Raw genomic sequence first — 22,814 nt, 5'->3', positions numbered from 1 at the left:
AATACTACAAGAAGTGCATGCATTGCCCAGTTAATCAAAAAACAAAAAAGAACAATGTATTGAAATTGAAGTTACAACTGATAAAATGCAGAGGTTTGACATTTTGTTTTAAATTTTCCACCGTGTTTGCTTGTGTGTTGTGAAAGTGTTTTTATGTAAACTGAGGGTAAGTAGAATCTGTACAGTGAAAACCAATATAGTAGTTTAATGAGACCACAAAAATGTACACCATGTTATGCTTAACCCTAGTGTGGTGTTGCATTAGTCCACCTAATTTAAAAGTGACATGTTGAAGTCTGAAATTGCTAGACATAGTGGCTTTAATTATGTTTTACTTAATGTTGCAACCCCAACAAGAGTCACAGTGGCATGAAGCAGAGGAAAACCCGGGCCCTGACCACAGACTCCAAACAGGCATTACTTTCATAATTTAAAACCATGACTGGGATGATAAATGGAGGACAAAGACGCTGAAGCCATGTCAGCTTCTTGGCAGAGTGCAGGGTGAAGTCAGGGTTCTGTTTGTGTGGAAGGAGAGGGGCTGGCGGGAGGACAAAGGGGCTGGGGAAAGTGTTTGTACATCTCTGAAGTGGGACCCTGAGGAGGCGATGGAATGGGAGTGTCTGGAGAGGCTGTATGGACACAGACAAGGAAAGATTTGATCTTATTTTTAGAAAATGAAAATATAACCAACAGTGCTGTCATTTGTCTGTGAAGTACAGTCGTGGAAAAAATTCTTAGACCACCCTTGTTTTCTTCAATTTCTTGTTCATTTTAATGCCTGGTACAAATAAAGGCACATTTGTTTGGACAAATATAATGATAACAACAAAAAATAGCTGATAAGACTTTAATTTAAGAGCTGATATCTAGCCAAACTGCTTTTAGGCATTTTGTGTTTTCTTTTCTGTCTGTTTTAGTCACATGATACACACAGGAGTTAGTACTTGATTGCATAACCATTGTTTTTGATGACTTTTGATTGTCTAATAATTTTTTCCACAACTGTATATCCAGAACAAGCATCAAGGACTGTTATACCAATGGTTTCAAACATTTCTTTCAGATTCTGGAGAAACTTGTTTTAAATTTATAGAGATGTGACATTTGTATTTGTGCAAATAGTGTGTTTGTTGACCAAATTTTCAAGGCCATTATGATAGTTTAATTCAGTAAAAACAAAAAATAAAAGAAAAGACTTTTGGAAATCTCCAGTAACATGTTTGAGGGTTAGGGGTTAGTATTAGGAAATAAAGGTTTAAACATAATGCACTGGTACGATTCACTTATACACCTTTATTTGGTGCATCTTTTCAACTGTACATTAACACAAATGTCTAAGAGCTCAGTCACATGGCAGTAACTCCATGTACTCAGGCAAGTAGACATGGTCAGTATGGTCTGATGAAAGTCAATCTGAGCATTAGAATGAGAAAAAAAAGATGGTTTGAGTGACTGTGAATATGGTAGAGTTATTGGTGCCAGATTAGAGGTCTGAGGATTTCAGGATTTACTAATCTACTGGGATTTTTATTCTCAACCATCTCATTCTCTTGGGTTTACAGAGAAAATAGAATTTGAACAGCAGTTCTGTGGGCAAAAAGGCATTGTTGACAAATGAGGTCAGAGGAGAATGGATAGATTAACTCAAGGTGATACAAAGACGACAGTAACTCAAATAACCTCTGGTTACATCTGAGGTATGCAAAAGAACATTTCTGAACACAAAACACATTGATCCTTGAAGCAGATGGAGATATAGTACAATGGCCACTTTATTAGGTACACATGACACTGGCAAGATACACCCAACAAGGTAGCAAATGTGTGCATGTTTTCATGATGTCAGAGACTTTAGGTTTTGGATTTTACCCCCAGTATTATAATCAATATCACTGCACATGAGTAGAACATTTTAGGATTGAATTTATTTTATATGAAATACTACAAAATAGATAAACATCAGGAGGTGTGAGGGATGTGGTTTCTTTGCAGAAATGGTTCATATAACCACAGAAACTGGACTATTTTCCCTTTCGAATTAAGGCTAATACATGCATTGTGGTCATTCAGTTCTTTCCAAATCTAACCTACCCAAAGTTCAGTGAGAACGTTAGATGTTAAAGGCTAAATGAATAAATACATCTGGATCACTGGGCGTTAAATTCAAACAATTCTCTTCATAAATCTGAAACTGAACATCAAACAGTTTTTGTGAGCAATCATTTTCTCTCCAAGTCAATTCCAGTTGAGAACCCGGATATTAACCAATGCCCACTAATAGAGCCAATTTCTGCCAATATCAATACTTTGTAAAATGCCACTGTATTTAATATAGTTTATATGAGACTACAATAAAATACACTGTGTTGTGTTTAACCCAAAGTAGGTGTTCCATTAGTCCACCTAGTTTAAAGTGGCATCAGCCAAACCAATAATTATTCTATCTCTAGTTTTGTGTGTGCAAGTGTGTGTGTGTGTGTGTGTGTAATAGTTTTGGCTTGCCTGTAGTAGTCTGCAGGGTTGTATTCATGTCTGTGCGCATGTGTGCGAATCATTAAATAAGTAAACGTAGCTCTTACCTAACTGTGGAGTGTGTGTGATAGGCATAGTGCTGATGACCAGTGTGTGTCCAGTCACAGGGTCCTGGGCCAGCTGGGTGTGTCCTGGGTGGTGCAGGTGTGTCGGTTCTGATGTAAGACCTGAACACAAATACTGGCTCTCATTACTCAAACTTCAACACAAAGGCATATAAGAGCAAATTGGTACAAGACACTTAGACACACTTCTGAATTTCATCTTTTTTTATCACATGACACAATCAACGAGGCTCCAACAGATGAAAATATTTCGGCTAACAAGCATTTATCAAATCAAAAGTGAACCATGCATGCATATTTTTCAGTAGTGCCAGAAAAAAAACAACTATATTTTGAGGCATTTAATTAATTGTGTGACTCTAGTTCTACAAATGTATGCTGATTTTATTTTATTCAGTACCTTCAGAGCAGTATTTGTATGGGTGTATTTCATTGTGTTAGGTCTTGACTTCATTTTTAATATATGACAGATTTAAAGGAGTGTCTTTTGTATGAGTTTTGACATTTCATTACTACTATTTCATAATGTCGAAGAGTGAAATAAAGAAAAGAAAGGTGCACATTCATGCTGAAAAATAAAACAAACACTTTCTTTATATACTTGCAACTATGGGGTTTATTATGGTCTGAAACCCTTGTTATTTATACAAATTTAGATACGTTTGCAGATGTTTTCTTGCAGTACCGCATGTGTCGAGAGCTTTGGCCTTCATTAATTTACATGCCGATCGTGTCACCAGGTTATTCCATCTTTGTGAAATATTTATTTAACTGTTTTCTGCACTGTTCGTTCTACTTTACAATTCCACACATTCATCTCTAAGGTGTGTTGCTGAAGGTCACTCTATGTTTCTTCAGGTTACCACGGCTACATGGGCCCAGCCTCACCTCCCAGCAGCATCTCTTGCAGCAGGTTGTCTATCTTGGCCAGACCGCAGAGCTTAATGAACTGGAGCTGTTCGATCATCTGCCAGGTGATGCTCTGCAAGGTGGGCAGCAGGAGTAACAGCTCTCCGAAACGACCCCTGGAGTCGTACTGGCGGTCATTAATGTAGTCCTCCAGACTCATCTGGACCTACAGCCACAAACAAGGTAAGGGATCCATCAGTATGAGAAAACTGCACATTGAAAGTTATCTAATTTAAAAGGATAATTTACATTATTTAACAAAAAAAAAAAAAAAAAAAACAGCTCGGTTGGAGTGTTGCATCTACCTGTAGTCTCATGGCCTTGATCTTCGATGGGTCCCTCAAAGACTTTGCATCTGCAGATTAGGAAGAATAGGCTGAAAATGAGCAATATATTAAAGGACCAAGCAACAGATTGAAGGACGATGTAGAAAAAAAACAGATAAATCATGGATGGAACTAAGGATATGACTGAAACTGATGGAATGATTATGGTCAAACTGGGGAATGAAGGCAAGATGAGGGGATTTAGTGGCAGGTAGAGAAAAGGGGAGCGAATAACATGAAATGATGGTCACACTGGGCCAAGGAGGGAATGGAGGGATTGGGATCTAACTTTAAAGTGAAATGTAACCAGAAGGATGCAGCAGGTCTGGAAAAGGGGATCTGTGCAGAAATGGGGGCATCAGATATCATTTAAAGAAGCATTTATTTTTTGCTTCTTTAAATCTTTACAACTGATTGCTTAAAAGGTTTTTCCCATTGTTCTGTTACCAATATAATGGTCTGGATTTTCAGACAGAATTAGATCAGGAAACATGCATCCTATTATTTAAGTAGCATATTAAGTTTTTAGCATTATTTACAATACATCATAAGATTGTCAGATGCAGATTTCTGTAGTAAAATCATAAATAAGATAAGTAAGGTATGTTGATTTTTTTTTCCTGTTCATGTTCAATATTTTGTTTGTGTTCAAATCGTAATGACACAGTTGTACATAAGTGCATGTTTGGTACGAAAATTAAAGCAACATGAAGCAAACCTAAAAGGAAGTCATGAAAAAATATTCATACCTCCATAGTGGAAAAACTAACATTATCTTTGTTTTGTTTGATAGAAGCTTTCAAATAGTATTAGTAATGCTGGTTCATACACTCATCACAGCTTTTCTGTGTATCTGTAGGATGATTGTCTCTAAATAAAGGGGGGAAATGTTGTTTTTTATTGTTGATGCTTTGTTGAGTAAACTATCTCCTTGCATCCCCAGTGTCATATCCTATCATTCTAATCACTACAGAACTGGATCAACCGCTCAAATTCTTTTGAATGATGCCAGGATGAATGTAAAACTGCTTTCCCTATTTCTGCACCTTGGGCATGGAATGAATTGCAAAACATCATTTCACACGTAATGAGCACTGCCTTTTTTAAATACCTGTAAAGAATTTTAACATTTATGAAAGAAATATGTTGCTGTTTTCCATTACCTCTGTAGGGGTGTGTGAGTGTGGTCTGTTGGTCTCTGTCTTAAAGGAGTGATATTTTGCTTTTTTTAAATGGAATTATGCATTTTAAATCATTTCCCTGTGGTCTACATAAACTGTAAATGCTCTGCTTGGGTCTGAATTCTTCATTAATTTAACTACACAAGTCCATCTTCAACCCTTTTTCTAAGTAATGACACCAGAAAGGTCATTTTGAGCGCTGGCCCTTTAAATGCACATGAGCCACTCCATGCCCCGCCCCCTCCAGGTTGTTGGCTGTGCTGCTCTGTCCCGGTCAACCAACAACTGAACATTTTAGGTAATCGGCTCGAAGTTTGGACATATTTTCAGTATGGACTACAACCACTGCTGCTGACAAACAATTATGGCGTACTCGGAGAAATGCTTGTTGGAAGTCTTGACCTTATATGTGCAAATGTCATTTTAGGGTCCCCAAACACACAAATAAATGTACCAAAGACTAATAAAAGTGGGTTTAGCAAAATATGACCCATTTAACCCATAAAGACCTAAACATCCACTGGCAATCAAAACTTTCTAGTCATGTAAAATGTTTAATACCTGTTGATCTATTAATTCTATCAATACATGTCACTAATTGGTGTAAAATACAGTTTGTCATCTTTTCATGGTTATCAGATATGATGGTCAGAGGCTCCGTAGTGAGTGTGGAAACACTGTCATCTTCTACAACATTGATTCACCAGTAAAACCCATGGAGTTTGATCAGTGACAGTGGATGGACACACTGGGTTTATGTTCAGTTAATGACAGATCTGACTGAAAAACTCACTTTTTCTTCCGTTTTTTTCTGTTTCTGATATAATAACCCTTCCCTTTAATCTGAGCTTTTATGAACATCTACTGTCGCGGAAAAAATTATTAGACCACCACTTATTTTCTTCAATTTCTTGTTAATTTTAATGCCTGGTACAATTAAAGGTACATTTGTTTGGACAAATATAATTATAACAACAAAAATAGCTCATAAGATTTTAATTTCAGAGCTGATATCTAGCCATTTTCCATGGTTTTCTTGACAATAACCAAAATCACTTCAGTTCTTACATCAATAGCTATGGCATTGTACTGCCAAAAACAGTGCTTGTAGGCATTCCATGTTTTCTTTTCTGTCTTTTCTGTCTGTTTTAGTCACATGATACACACAGGAGTTAGTACTTGATTGCATAACCATTGTTTTTGATCACTTTCGATGGTCTAATAATTTTTGCCACGACTGTACATGATCAGGGGATTAAATATAGGAAAAAACATGATTTACACTGAAAAAAAACACAAAAGAAGAAGGATAATATTACAATCAATAATGATAAATCAGGTTAAATATAGAGAAAAATTCGTTTAGGTACTGCCACAAAAGTACCACTGGGTCTTTATGAGTTAATTTTTTATTCTACTTTTGACCACATTTTTATGTTGTTTTTATGTAATTGTTTTTGATGTGAAAGTATTTGCTGCTGCCATTTTGACTAGGACTCCTTAGAATTCAGCTCAATTCAGCTTTATTTATAGAGCACATTTAATGCACTAGGCAGACTCAGTGTGCTTCACAACAGGTGTATAACATAAAAAAAATGCTTAGAAAAAAACACAGGGCTTTACAGAATTAGTGGGATATGAAAACAAACAACAGTCAAATAAATGAGATGGGAATATACTGAATAAGTAAAGGCTATGTAAAATTATTGTTTTTAATGGAAATGAAGCTTGAATGAAGGGACTTGCTGAATCTGAATCTAGATCTCCACTTTGTCCTGTGGATGATTATGGAAAGCATTATTGGATTCATTTTGGAGTTTGACAGTTTACAATTAGTATCTACAAAACTACGCATAACTAATATCAAATCAAAGACATATCCCAGCCTTGATAAAGTAATTTTGTTTTTAGTGGGTTGTGTTTTCTGCTTGTTTTTTTTTTTACCTGGGTCAAAGAAGACGATGGCTTTGAGTGCTGCATACTCGTTTTCGTCTATTTGGATATCTTGGAAGGGTTGGACCAGCTCATCCAGCACTCGATTGGCAACTCGACAGATTTCTGGTTCGGGGCTGTTCCTGTGGATCACACAGCCGTTACCTGTAGAAACACAAAGTACCGGTCAGAGGCTGAGGTGAAGTGGGTTTATAGTGAAGGAAATGGAAAGGAGAGAGAGGCGTGTACTTGTATGGACGGGTGAACACAACCCTGTTTATGTTGGCTATTGTACTTATAGCCTTGAGAGGTTGAGTTGAATCTTTGAATTTTGTTTGGACTGTTGAAGGATGTCAGTCAGGATTATAATAAAGGGTGTTGGCAAGGCCCTTTAAAGTAATGAAAAATCTGTGTGTGTTTGCAGCTGTCAGATCTGTATGATGTTGGAACATGTCTGAGTAATGAGTAATACCTTTTACAAGAGAAACTTTTGAAGTCACAGAGAAACAGAAACCTTTAGTTAATCATTCCCAGCTAGCACAACATTGGATCAGTCTTCACCCTTCAGTGCTGAACCATCTGATTGCACCACATATAAATAAGATGCCGTTGAAATCCCCATGTTCATACCTAAAAGCAGGAAGTCCTTGAATGGCATCGACCTTTTGGCAACCCCAAGCAAAAGGTGTTCACCTGCATGAGCCCTGAGCAAACTGACCTGGACACAAATACACACAATTTAATACAAAAAAACCACACACAATAAAATCATTGTAACAGTGACGCATACAAGGAGAGGAAGATTCAGAGAAAAAACATCTAAATACCATTGTCATACCTTTGTGGTGACTTCCAAATGATTTTCCACTACATTTACTCTTTTATCACCGTGTATTATATTATGACCCTCTGCATGTTGCATTTTTCTGTCAAAATCAGGTATTTTCCTGTATTTAATTTGCTTATCATGTACATGTTCATAAAACATTACAGTTAGGTCAAGGGTTATCACAGCAAAACAGAGAAAACTGAATGATATATCATCAGTTGGACGTAAAATCAAGAATAATGATGTTATCTCCATGTTCACTACCGACCGTCTGACCTGATCTGATGTATTATTACAATATTTCAATGTATTGATTGGATTTGTGTCTAAAAGTTGTTAAGTATTTTAGATCAGTGGATGCTTTTGGTTGCTAATAGCTGTTTAGTTCTTTGAAGGATAGTTCTAGAAGTATTCAGATCCTTCATCAGGTATATATATCACTGTAAAATTCATCATTGAAATTAAATGTTCTGTGTGAAAATATTAGTATTTGCAGAAAAATATAAAGTAATGAAGTTGAAGTAAGTACAAAGAAAGAAGGTCATAGGTTTGATTCCAACCAGGGACCGCTCTGTGTGGAGTTTGAATGTTCTCCCCATGTTTACGTAGGTTCTCTCCGGGTACCCCAGCCTCCTCCCACCATCCAAAGACATGCACTGATAGGTTAATTGGTCAACCTAAAAAATTCCCCATCGGTGTGAATGTGAGAGTGATTGGTTGTTTGTCTCTATATGTCGGCCCTGCAATAAACTGGCAACTCATCCAGGGTGTACCCCGCTTTCTCCCATCTGTCACTTCCTGTAAATGGTTTTTATGGAATTATAAGGTTTTTTTAAGGCAAGTAAGCACATTATAACAGGGTGGAAAATTACTGCTGGGACATGTACAACATGAAGAAAATAGTAAATAAGAAATACAGTTTCACCAGATTCAATTACCTAATAAAATGAAGTGTAGTCTAGTCTATCAAATTATTAAAGAAAAAAAAAAGTTTTATAATTTTATGACTTATACTTCTGGAGGAAGTTGGTTACATGGTACTGTGGGACACAAGGAAATTGAGCGTGTGTGCCACCAAAAAGGTATGTAAAATACAAAGTAATATTTGAAATGCGTTTCATTTATGTTTCAGTGATGCAAACACTTAAACACATAATTAGATTACTTTGTTGTAAATATTCAGCACTTTTTAGAAAAAATCAGGGTAAAAGAAACATGTGGACTTGAAATGTTGCCGCAAAAGAAAATCTCCCATAGGTAGGTGGGATAGTCTTCAGCACCCCCCTGCAACCCTTCAGAAGACGAATGAATGAATGAAGTTGAAGTACTGGCTTGGTGCCTTTAAATGTTGCATATGACATGATTAAATAATAGTGGGGCAATATACTGCTGTCGGTGCTGGAGGAGGAACCAGTCTGAACCACTTCATATCTAGTTTAATAAACAGGGACAGCAGATAAGTCTGAGGACTCATTACATAGATTCATAGTAGAAGAAAGAAGAAATATTACAGTTCTGATATACTAATGTGCTTTGAATTGTTTAGGTTTTTGTTTAATCTTTCACTTTTGATGAGATATTTGATGATTAGAACATTTATTAGTATGTAATTGTGAGAATTTTTGTAAGATTTTTGGGAGATCTGAAATGTAACCATGACTACGCACTATTTTTGGTCAGATCTTAGAGGCCATAAAGGTTGGAAACCATTGGTTATACTTTAACTGTCTGTTGTAACTTAAAACTCGAAATTTGCAGTGAAATAGTTGTTAAATCTGTCCTTATTAATCTTGAATTTTCTTTTTTTGGTATATACCTAGATAATGCATTTATTTATTTGTATTCTATGGAAATGCTTTGTTATGTCTTGATTTGTTGTAATTAGTTTTATGGTGCTGTCACATTTCGAAAAGTTTAATCTCACTGAGGATTTCACCTGGTTAAATAGTGTAAGCTTTTATTTGTAAAAGCTGTATATTATCTGATGCATAAAATCAGGAATCTATCTCAAATTTCTGCCTACAGCAACTAAGTAAAGTATGCAGTCATTTTCTGCTGCTTTAAATACTCTATCACCTCTGACTGTGTTATAGATTAAATACTTTGACAGAACAGGCCCTGGAGCAGCAGATACACTCACCCACACAAGCTAAACATTACCAATATAGAAAAAAGAAAACTTTAGAAGTGTACGCCAAAGCATATACATTTGAGAGGTATTAGCAGAACTTGGTTTGAAACAAATCTGAAAGTCAACATATGGAAATATAACACCCTGTTACCTGGTCATCCAGTGGCAGCTCTCCAAAAGCAGGAATATATTTGGCCCATTCCACCAACACCAGTAACTGTTGCCTCATAGAGTCACATACATCCCCTACAGTTGCTGATTTCTGCTCTGAGATGTCTGTTATTCCTACTGGAGCAGTGATCTGAAAGGGAAAAAACATAGTCAGCTGGGATATAGTTTGTCCTTGTGTGTCTGCAGTTTTAATGATGAAAATAATGTATTGCCTGATTAATGTAATATTTGCTCACATACTGTACTGTGAAAGTCTTAGGCCACCTTTAGCTTGGTTGTTTTTGCAGAGTTGAAATGAGCATACATATTTATTTCTCAATCTCTCTTCTTCAGATACAACAAGAAAATATGAGAAACGTGTGCACAGCCTTAACCCATAAATACCCAAACATCCATCGTTGACCAAAAGCATCTACTGATCTAAACTGTTGATCCATTAATTTTATCAATACATGTAAATAATTGGTATAAAATGCAGTTTGCCATCTTCTCATGGTCATCAGATATGACCAACACCATCATCTTCTACAACATTGATTCACCAGTAAAACCCTTGGTGTTTGATCACTGACAGTGGATGGAGACACTTGGTTTATGTCCAGTTAATGCTATGTTTTACTGAAAAATTCACCTTTTCCTCAGTTTTTTTCTGTTTTGGTACAATAACCTTTGAGTTTTTTCTGAGCTTTTATGAACATCGTCATGATCAGTCAATTAAATATAAGAAATAGATGATTTTCACTGGAAAAATGCTAAATTCAGAGGATAATATTATAATAAATGGTGACAAATCACTTAGGAAAGGTTAAATAAAGAGAAAAATTCATTTGGGAACTGCCACAGAAGTTACACTGGGTCCTTATGGGTTAAAAGAGACACAAAATTGAACTAAATGGGTTCTATACGTTGAAGTTGCTATTTAGTGTCACCCCTGACCCCATGACAAGAAGCAGCACAAACAGTTCCAAACATCTGACGTGTTGAATGAAACCTGGTATAAAACATCAGAAAACTAATGCCATACATCTCATACAGTCTGAACTTAAACGGTTAAAGACATGCTAAGTACAAAGAGAGGATTTTTTCCTGAAACTTTTGTTTTTACTGCTGTATATGCTTCCCATATATCCCGATTGTGGTTATTAGACCTTTACTAAACCAACAAACCTCATGCTGGCCTAGGACTTTTGCACAATAGAATATATATGGGTGCTTCAATGAAACTGCGTTCGTTTTGGTACCAGCTTTACCTAATGATGACCTCAGATACAGGCAGAAAAAATTATACTTTTGCTCTGAGCAATCTCAAAATTAATGAATTTTTAATAAAATATTGGGGTCAAAATAGGACCCAAATTGGGACAGGAAAAGCTACCTAGGTGTCAGTGCATTTGATCTGGAAAACATGGATTGAAATGGTCTTATATAGTGCTATGAATAAAGACACTGTGTTAAATTTGATGGTCCTAGTGTTTTTTTCTAATCCAGACATGCAGGTTTTTCATGAATCTAAGTCTCATTCCAGGTTTCGCGTGTAACCCATCGTGTTCATTTGCGTTACATGTGGACCGTGTTACACGTGGATTTCTGTATAAAAAAAAATAGCAAAATGTGTTTTATCTGAAAGATAGTTTCTCTTTTATCTCAGTAAATATTTATTTTAAAACAGACCCAAAGTGCTTCCAAACCTGCTTCATAACATTAGCCTACATCTGGTTTTAATTTTTAGCCCCGATGTCCTGTTTTTACGGACCAGTTTCATAGAAGCACCCATATATAAACACATGAATAGTAGAATTGGTCTATCATTGCAGACCTGTTGGGACAATGATTCCGCTTGGGCCAAAATAGTGATGGGTGGCAGGTCTTGGGAGTCCTGGATAGTTCTTCGGGAGCTGATCCGATCTCTTTCGTTCTGTACAGCTAAAACATAACAAGAAACAGAAACACCTCACAAGAAACTCTGTTGATAATATTCCAGTGTTACCCATAGTTTGTAAGTATGTGATATGCTGAGGGAAGGCTGGGAAAACTACTAAACATAAATGATGCCAATAGACACCAGGGCAGTTAATATGTAGGAAAATAGTCATACAGCCTGGCATCAGCAAGATGAGTCAAACGTTAACTAGTTGCAATCCAGAACAACACGTTTGAATAACACATGATTAGGTGTCGTAAAACTGTGTACCAAGGTTATACCCCTCATAAATACAAACTCACACACACACACTCACTAAGTAATCATCTATTTTATGGCTGCCATTTTCAACCATCTCGAGGCAGCTTACAGACTCTCTGACAACACCCTTTCCGCAAAGGCCTCTACGAAGACATGTCTTTGGAAATGTAAAATATAAAAACAGGATGATACATCGAATCTGCAAATGTAACAGGCTTTGGTCACATGTAATGGCCCGCTAAGAGAATAACTGTACCATTACCATTGTATCTGCATAGAATGTGTTTCAGTTTCACTTTAAACTACTGTATTGTATGGGAAAAAAAGTTTCTCTACCTTCTTTTTTCATGCCAGCCCTGAAGCATTTGTTGAGTCTGCAGAAACGACACTGGTTCCTCTTATCTTTATCCACAATGCACTGCCTGTTGAACCTGCATGTGAACATACAGTGGCACTATATAACTTTTACATGATGACACATAGTACATAATGTAACACAACATAATGGTTGGACTGTTAGGTAGTTGTTGCATGTACTGATAAAATGCAGTGTACATTTAACATTTAGGCATTCTTTTATATATACTGTACAGTATGAATACACTATATAAATATACAGTAGGTGTGATGTGTGCTTTGGTGTGTTTTTATGTATGTATGTATACCTGCACGTGTAGATGTGGCTCTTGCGTATGGAGCGTCTAAAAAACCCTTTACAACCGTCGCAGCTGGAAGCTCCGTAGTGTTTCCCTGTGGCTTTGTCTCCACAGATGGCACAGTTACTACTGAGTCCATCTGGGCCACGAAGGCCTGGCTCTGTTGGCATGCTGTCTGAAATACACAGAAACATGTATATCCAATAAATCCGAATGCGAAATTAGCAGTAGTTATTGGGTGCTATGGTCAATTTTGCTAAAATACATAAAACATACAGTGATAAATGGACCACCATTACTGCATGAAGAGTGTAGTCTAAAGCACTAGCACAGTTTATTACATATAATCTGAAGAGTAACTTGACTTTTAATATTTTTTTTTAGCTCTTAAGTAAAATCCTGAAATATCTGGCCTTCTACCAGTCAAATAGAATCAGCTTTAGATAGATTAGTACATTATTTACATCTGTACACAGGTGTGGTAGTTCTGTCATCAGATACATTTAGCATTAATGGAAGCATCTGTTTCCTCTGGCACATCCTTATTGTCACCAGCAGAAAGAAGATCACGATAATGTTCGCCATCATTATCCTCAGTAACAGCAGTGTTGCCACCCCAATAATAAGGACCACAGTCATTATTTCTGCCTGTGTAATTCTCATTTTGAACACACAATGAACAACTTGGTGACAGAGAACTAAGCTAAAGATGCTTTGACAGATACAGATACATTGACATCTTTCTCTTTCTTTGTGTGTGTGTGTGCATGTGTGTGTGTGTGCGTGTGTGTGTGTGTGTGTGTGTGTGTCTTAGTTCCACAGCAAGAAAACATGAGTCGCTGTTGAACCTTTCTGTACACTTGCTGAGTTAACATGTGTCCTTAAGATGCATGCTTCCTCTTTAATAAAATTTCTTTATGATACATACTTGCAAATTCCTCTAAACACTTGAACATTTCAATTTTGAGATTTTACAACCTCAACAGGTAATATGTGAGCAGAATTTCCCACAGTCACAACTATTGGCCAACAAGTGTAGTTCCTCACTCAGCTTGATTTACTCATATTAGAAGGCATGTTACCTATGAACTAAACTCTTTTCTTTTCTTGAAAACACAAATTATCACCTTTAGCTGGTTTCATCTCATCAAAAAAATGTGTGTTCTGATTGCGCATACTAATCTATCTCTTCTCAGTGTTAGGCATGTTATCACAATAAACAAGAGACAGATGTATTAGTACAGAACGCTGCTTTTGTCTGTTTAAGTATTTTTCTTGTGCCTTTCTCAGGAAAAAACATCTCAATTAGGGCATGACAAATCTCCTATAAAGGCTCTTGCCATTGCTTGGCACTGCACTAATTTAATATTCTGTAGAGACAACGTTGAAGGAAACTATGAAAAATTCAATATTTTGGTTTAAGTAAGGTCAAGAGACTAACCTCCTTAACTATGTCTCTAGGTGTGTCCTCAATACATACTCCATGAACATGACTATATGCACTTACCTCCTCCTCCATAGAGCACTTCTGCGTTCTCAAAGCCCAGTGTGCTGTATGAGGGATCCAGGCCTTCACAATAGTTTGCTACTTCCATATCTAACAGAGATTTACTCTGAGAAACGGGAGGATACTTCATTCCTGTTTCCCACTGGCCTCCCTCACTTTTTTGTCCTGTTTTCTTCTGTTGTTCTTCTTTGTATTTGTATTTCCTTTATATTGTCTCTCCCTCTCCTTCTCTGTTTCTCTGTCACTGTTAGTGTCTGCTTAATCTAATTCTTACAGACATACAAAAGGAGATCCCTGGTATAAAATATCTATAATCCCATCTGATTGGGCCAAGAGCAAGAAGAGGGGAGGAGCTGTTGCAAACACTTCTCACCTTATTGCACATCACTTATCTGTCCTTCTCCCTCACACTTATCACTAGGATGGTTGATAGGGGTGAAGGAGATCTTTACCTCTACTTCTGGTCTCTCTTTCCCTGTGTGTTTAGTTCACATTTTATTGGATTTTGGATTACAGCTTGCACTTTCTGTGTTAACAGACATTCCATGTGCATTTACGATTCACAGTTTATCCCTAAATGCATGCAGAAAGTCAAAGAGTGTGATCATGTGAACGTGTGCATGTCCTTCCCAGGCTTCCTAATCTAATCAATAAAGGAGTAATAGCACCACTGCCTCAGCAGATATAATCTATAAAGATGCAAAGCCAAGTGGAAAACACTGATAACTTCCCTTAACTCTTCCACAAACACACTCTTCAGAATTACATCCAACCTTTTCTATTCATAAAGCTTTATTCTATTTCTACATTAACTGTCTGCGCTTGAAGATGTCTAATGTCAGTGTTTTTAGTTGTTGAATTTATTAAACCATCACACAATTTGTAACACAAAACCTGGATTTTTTGAATTTATTTAATAATCAAAGTTAGTTTATTCAAGTCAATATTTAACTAAAAGATTGGCTTGCTCAACCTATTGCCTACATTTATATAGTCACATATTTTTCCATTAAGATAAGTAATATACTTTCTGTGTGAATATACTACAAATAAAACACTGTATTTCACATTTTACAAAACTTCTTTAGTAAAATGTTTAAAACAAAAAAAAAAAAAAGTTAATTGAAGTGTGTGTAGACATGACCAAAAGTCTAAAATAGAAGAATCAAGAATGGAAACATTGTCAGTGATTTCCTTCTTTTTTATGACAGGAGTGCTGTAAACACCCCTAATTTACAACAAGAAACCAGTTAAAATGTCCCAGCTAGCAATGGTGTCATTGCACTAAATCTTATTGTGTAGCTTAAAGGTAATCAATTTGGCCCATTGTGTTGGAGAAGGCTGTAAATGATAAGAGGCAGTATCACAGGAGGTTTGATGCCCTGTATCAGTAATGCCAGGGCCAGTCAGAGAAGCACCTGCATTATGAGCAGACAAGTAGGGCAATATACTGTAACTGAAGGTACATTGCATCAGAATGTATATTAACTCTGATTACCATGCCTGACATAAACTGAAAATGCTATCAGTGATCTGGTCACAGTAATGACAGATGTATGTTTTAATGTGTGATTGAAGAGAAAAAAGTGGTTAAGAGACAGATGGGAGGAGGAGGGGGAGTAAAAAAGATTATACTTTAACTAGGCAGTCAGGTTCTCACTCCTGAATCATCATGTTTGCAGAGACTGAAGAAGAATTTACTTGTTACAATTATGTTCACAATCACCTCACACTCAAAAACACAAAGCTCGGTGTCTGTCAAAAGGAAACCAAAGCTTGAGTTGCACATTCACTTAATCATTTACACAAATATTTATCTTTTCATCAGACAGGAACAAACTAAATAAAATCTGAGCTGATTTAATGTCTTTATTTCAGTTTGATTTTTCAATTACTTATATAATTCTTTGATTATTCGCCGATTGATACGATAACCTCTTAATTTTTGCTCACTTTGATGATGCATTGAACTAATCAGCTTTGGTACAATCCTGCAGCCAAGTATTTTTTACCATATAGCTCTAGGGGAAACCTTTTATATCATCATATTCACAGGCAAGTTTATGATTTGACCATGTGATTAAAAGTAACACCCAATCATGCTAATTATGTATTAATAAAAGTTGTCGTAAAATCATAAAAGCTATTATGACATTTTCAATTGAAACCACACAGGAACATGGACTGAGAAGCCTTGCATCCGCCTAGCAACCAAACGCGTAAGCAGCCATAAAACCCTGTACTAAGAGGCTATCGTTGTGTGAAAGAGCATAATACTGTCGGCTCTGTTTAGATTTCAGTTTTTACTTGGTGCAGTAACCTACCACTTCCTGATACCACACAATAGTTAAAAAAAGAAAAAAAAAAGAAAAAAAGCATTGTTTGGTAGTCTGTTCACTCTTCACTGTAGTTTATATTGTATATTTTATCATTGTATTTCATTATTAAGTCGTAAACCACAATATTTATATGTAGAAGGCAGAAATAACAGAGTCTGATCACTCTAAAGGAAAACAGGAAAGAAAATATGAGTAATGTCAAAATTACCATGCAAAACACTCTGAGCGGGGCACAGCATCAGCATCACATTATAAATAGAACATAATACAGAATCCTCCATGTATGATATTGAGTAAAAGTAATTTTCTGGACTTTAATTCATCATGTTTTGGTCATACAAATCCACATGCGACTGTATGACCACATCCCACTCAGTTATCTTTTGCTCCATAACACCTTTCTTGTAATAGATTAAATCCTTGCACTGAATATGAAATGGGTTATCACATGATCTTTACAGCGTAGCATGCGTGACAAAGTGAGTCTATCTTATCTGTTTTCACAAAATGCTGCCTGCACACAGGGAGGTGAGAACGCAGAGGGAGAGTTAAACACACTTGGAGAATGTAACACCAGCAAGCAGAATTAGACAACAACACATTTGGATGGACTCTCCTATTCTAAAGTAATGCTGGAGGCAAATTAAGAGTGTACACCACTAAAAGAAACCATGTGATTTAGAAGAATATGCTATACTTCCTTGAGGAACTTATAAGATTCACTTCCTCAAGAAAAGTGGCAACATATAGTGACTTTACAACCTTTGTGAGTATTTTGCAGTTCAAGTTCAGTTCAGTTCAATTTTGTAGTATTTTTTTTTTTTTTTTAGATATGAGAAGTTTACGTACCTGTGTTTCTGTCTTCTTCTAGGATGTGCATTTATCCAGGTGTACTGTTGTACTCTGGGTTGGAACAGCCTTCAGTGTGACAGAAGTCTAACTGGGACTGAAAATGGGAAAGTGGTTAAGGTGTTCAGCAACATTAAAAGCGAATGTTGGAGAACCGAGCGGCCTATAATTCATGCAGCGACACATTGGATGGCGCCACCATAGCCCTGTCATTAGATCGATTTACTAAACAAACTCAAAGTAGGGTGGGGATGTTAAACAGTAACCCAGTGCCATAAAAACCAAAAGGAAAAGGATCACCAGGTGTGTGTGTTTGTGTGTATGTGTACGTCGACAGCCTTCAAAACCACCTCAGAGGGCAGGGAATAAGAAATTCAAGAGCCTCAGGTAATGTTTCACAAAATCATAGTGAAAAAGTAACAATTTTAGACACTATTTCCCCTCTCATCTGTGAACATGCAGCTATGTAGGCAAAGTGTGACTATACATTTCCACTTTTATTATGTTTTCCTCAATTCCCACCATCTCTACCATCAAGCAACATGTAGGATGAAAAACGCAGTGAACCTTAAAGCTAATTCCACTGTTCACATTACCATCTTTAATCTGAAGCTTGTGCAGTATACATAATGTCCAGCAGATGGCGAGAGTTCATATGTTTTAGGAAAAACAAAGGTAGGTAGTTTTTTGCATTTTATTTTAATATTTCAATCATAAAAAAACATCATAAAAATACAGCTATACACAAACACTATTAATATCATAAACATTTGAACAAAAGCAAGAAGACTGATCTAGCAGAACACTGGATAAATAAATCAATAAAGATGACTGAAAACTAGTAGCATAAACAGTTTGTATAACGTATATTCTCAGGATGAGAGTAGAAATAATAAATGTTCAAAACCTTAAACTGAACAGTTTGTTAAGACAGGAAGCATGAATAATACACAAATGTAATCCTTATTTTGTTATTTAACCCTTAAAGACTTAGAACTTCTTAGAATTCCAAACTAATTATTCTCCTCTAAATGATTTATCAACATTTATTATAACATTATCTTCTGCATTTGCAATTTTTTCAGTAAAAATCTGGTGTTTTCTAATATTTAGTTTACTGATCATGTAGTCAGACCTCAGTATAGTGAAACCGTTATTAAATCAAAACAGTGAAGACTTTTTTGGCAAAATATATCATTAACTGAAGATAAAAATGTGTGCCTATATACACTGTTATTTATCAGACTAAATGGGTTTTACTGGTGAATCAGTGTTGGAGAAAATTATGGTGTTTCCATGTTCACAATGGAACCTGTGGAACATCCACAAGAGTCATATCTAATGACGGTGAAAAGCTGAGAAACTGCATTTTACATGAATTATTTACGTGTATTGAATAGAATTAGCGGTTCAACATTTATCAGACATTTTGTATCAGTAGATGCTTTCGTTGCTGGTAGCTGTTCCAGGTCTTTGAGGGTCAAATAATTCTATGTGAAAAATAAAGCGAAGGTGCAATTTTTACACCTGATTACTTATTTTTTCGGAGCAGTTGATGATGTGATGCATTTTAATATTAGCACATTATATAATATGTTCTCCTTTAACTTACAAATGAAAGTCAATTCTCTAAAAAATGCTCTTTACCTTCCCCTCCCATACATCTAGCAACAGATTTGACAGGGTCTTGATCTTTTCCCTAGGAAAGTGAGCATGTCCAGACAGTTTAAAGTGGTCAGACTCAGAAACACTTCATTGAGGTTCTCTAGATCCAGATGTTGCAAGTAATACAGGCGGAATATGTGGTAGGGGATAAAGGAAACCATCATAATGAGGGCAAAACACATGCTTCTCCGCGCAGATCTGAATTCTATGTCTAAGGGGCCTTTAGACATAATACCCAGAAAGACTTTGGCTTGCAGGGCTGTCAGTACTACGGTCACCACTATGATGATTGTGCTTACAATGTAGTTGAACACCTTGGCTGTGAAGTCTATGTTACTGGCAAACCTAAAGCAGTGTCCTGTTCCATTGGTGCTCTTAATCAGGTCAACCTTTGTGCCATAGACTGTAGAGACCCACACATGGAACAGCAACCAACACCACAATCCACACAACAGTACTGCAAGAATCGCAAAATGCTTTGGATCCAGGCTCCCACATGATGGCAGGCGTTGAGTTTTGTGGTCAGACGGCAAGCAGGCGTGTGATGATGATGATCACGTAGAAGAGGAAAGACATATACATGTGGACGTGGATCATGCTGCTGATCACTCTACAGAACGTCAGCCCAAGACTCCAGTCATGAACTGAATAGTAGTAAATTCGGAAGGGCACAGTGAGGAGGAAGATGAAGTGACTGAAGATGAGGTTGAGTACAGCGATGGTGGTGGGGGAGGCTGGTTTTGTAGTCAGCTTGGTCAGGCACAGGCAGATTGTCCCGATGATTAACACCATGATGTAGACACTCAGGAGGAATGGATGGTAGTCCTGGTTTTCTGTCACAGAGCTCGTGTTCGTAGAGGTTGAGGGTACTTCTAAGGTTGAAGTCAAGGTTGAAGAAACTGTGGTCTGAGGGGCGATGTGTTCCATCTTAAAAATGAAAATAGAAAAGGAATGAATGAGAAATTAATAATCAATCAAATAGAGAGGAAACAGTACTATACAAGGTCTAGTTTACATTTTATGAAATTTTATACTTCCACTGTGTCTTGTTTCAGAGGGAAGTATAGACTTAGACTTTATTTGTCATTAAGATTTGCATCAAAATGAAATTACGATGCAATGGTTCAGTGCACAACAGGAACAATGACGGTATTATATACAGAAGGATAAATATGCATATTAAAAATAAAATAGAAAATCTTTTGAATAAAAGATAAATAAGATAAATATCTAAATATATTGCACAGTCCAAAAATATGAGACAATGCCGCGCAGCAATAAGGCACAGAGGTCATAGTGTAGCAGTCTTGTGTAGGTACATGTGGTGAGGAAATGGGAATGTTAGAATGAGTTGAGCAGTCTTATGGCATATGGGAAGAAACTGTTTTTGAATGTGGCTGTTCTGCTCCACAGGCTGCCAAACCTCCATCCAGAGGCCAGCAGCGAGAACAGTCCATGGTCGGGGTGGGAGGGGTCTGTGGTGATGTTCTTGGCCCTTGTCAGACAGCGTTCTTGGCCGTGTCCTGGATGGGAGGAAGTGAAGACCTGATGATTTTCTCCGCTGTCCTCACCACCCTCTGTTTGGACTTCCTAGCTGGTCAGTACGCTCTCTATAGTTCTCCTGTAGAAGGTGGTGAGGATGGGAGGAGGAAGGTATGCTCTCCTCATCCGTCGCAGAAAGTGTACATGCTGCTGGGCCCTCTTTACAGGGGTTCCAGTGTGTTTGGACCAGCTCAAAGAGTTTATCTGCACCCCCAGAAACCTGGTGCTACTGACTATCTCCACTGCTGAGTTGTTGATGGTGAGAGTGTGGCTGGGCTGGTTCTTCCTGAAGTTCATAATGATCTCTTGTTTTTGCAACATTCAGGATCAGGTTGTTGGACTCACACCAGTCCACCAGATGTTTCACCTCCTCTCAGTATCCCTGGTCATCGTTGGTGTAGTACTTTTTACTCCACTACTTTTATTTGTCAGCTTTAGCTACTTGCAAGATGAAGATTTTACACAGTGGATAATGTAACACGCATTTTAACACATTGTTAAATATTAGTGGTTTTCAATTTTTTTGGCTTCTGATTGTAGTAGATTATATTTCAGATGTTTATGAACTGTAAAACTCCAGCAGATTTCATTTTGTTTTCACCCTAAATTTTCCACATTGTTTACTTTTAGTAAAAATTTAAATGATCTTATATCTCATTTTTACAGAAAAATCAAAGTGTGTCAGAACTCCCATTAAAAATCTTATGAATTCTCAGACTTATTTGGGCTCTCTAATATAAAACTGGATAAAAATAGCATCCTGCTTACACATCCATGCTTCACTATTAATAATTTAATGATGGATCAGTCACAGCCACTTTTAGATCAGTATAATTCATGCAGAATGTTCACTTGTAATAGAGTATTTTTTATATATGGCTGATGTTGTTACTTAACGAATGTAACACAGAATATCAGGTTAGCATCTTGGTTTTATATGTTGTGTTTAAATAAATAAGAGCCACATATAGACATATAGTCTCATAGGTTAAAACAGCAACATCTAGATTATTTTTCTTACATATGTAGTATTTTCCTCTTACCAACACTTTATCCCTTAATCAGCTAGAAGTATCAGACTCTACTCAATGTTACACCTTTCTCACAGCATTTACTTCAGTAATTCTTACTTAAAGAAAAATTACATCATTTAAATACTGTAAATTATATTTAAACAAAAAAAAAAAAGAAAGAAAGAAAGAAACAAACATAAGTACAAACCTTGTGGCCAGGGAGGAACTAACTGCTGAGTACTCCAGTGCAGAAATACGACATCAGAGCAGATGCAGGTCCTTAAGTCACTTCACATGATCTTTCTCACTTCAGGGGTTAAAGATTTCACAATGTGTCAGTTTTTCTGAGAAATATCTTGAAGATAGTGCAGATAATGCTTATCTTGAATGCATATGAGTGCCTAAATTCTGTGTAAAGTCTTTTTGCTGTTGTCATAACCACTGTCCAATTTTGCCTATTACAAGGCGTCTGTGTGCGTTGCTGTCAGACACAGGAGGAGGAGGCGATTGCACAAAGACTGCCACAACCACACAGGTTGCTTCCTTGTCTGGTCACCTCTGTGCATACACCCATTATTTTTGTTCCTTTAGTTAAAACACATGAAATATACAGCACACTCGTCCAGTGAACATGGTGTTGTATAGTATAAAGGGTGAATGTCATATAGAAAACGTGTCGGGGGCATATCTGACATATTGAGGGCATACTGTGAGCTGTTATGTTGACAGATGTGTTATTAATATTATATTATTAATATAGTCTGCACAGAGATCAGCTTCTACCACTTTCATTCTCTATCCTATTATATCAAAAATAGCAATTCAGACAAAAACTATTACTTTTAATACATGAAATTGATCACCATCAGCACCTTAATAAGGTTAAAGGTTTAACTTTATAGCGGTGGGTCCAGTTAATGTCATGGAAGCGTAACATTAATACAACCAATACATCTCATAAAAAAAAAAAAACAAGGATTAT

General features: G+C 36.7%; 2 protein-coding genes across 2 annotated transcripts; both read right to left on the bottom strand.

Moving 5' to 3' along the window:
• Positions 1-510: 510 nt before the first annotated feature.
• Positions 511-14,554, bottom strand: hnf4g (hepatocyte nuclear factor 4, gamma). The gene is made up of 11 exons (XM_030122716.1): positions 14,425-14,554; positions 12,927-13,092; positions 12,598-12,692; positions 11,896-12,002; positions 10,060-10,209; positions 7,579-7,666; positions 6,961-7,113; positions 3,815-3,864; positions 3,489-3,675; positions 2,583-2,702; positions 511-632 (listed from the first exon to the last, which is right to left on the bottom strand). The coding sequence occupies exons 1-11, from the start codon at positions 14,552-14,554 to the stop codon at positions 511-513; spliced, it is 1,368 nt and encodes a 455-aa protein (XP_029978576.1).
• Positions 14,555-18,309: 3,755 nt separating this feature from the next.
• On the bottom strand, positions 18,310-22,453 carry gpr141 (G protein-coupled receptor 141). Its single transcript, XM_030122717.1, is given in 3 exon segments — positions 18,310-19,690; positions 19,692-20,204; positions 22,041-22,453. Coding segments are annotated over 2 exon segments (927 nt in total). The 5' UTR covers positions 22,041-22,453; the 3' UTR covers positions 18,310-19,276.
• Positions 22,454-22,814: the final 361 nt, after the last annotated feature.

Source organism: Sphaeramia orbicularis, chromosome 20 (genome assembly GCF_902148855.1).
Source record: "Sphaeramia orbicularis chromosome 20, fSphaOr1.1, whole genome shotgun sequence".
Lineage (NCBI taxonomy): Eukaryota > Metazoa > Chordata > Actinopteri > Kurtiformes > Apogonidae > Sphaeramia > Sphaeramia orbicularis.
The sequence above is the reverse complement of the archived record's forward strand: the minus strand, read 5'-3'. Positions and strand labels throughout refer to the sequence as shown.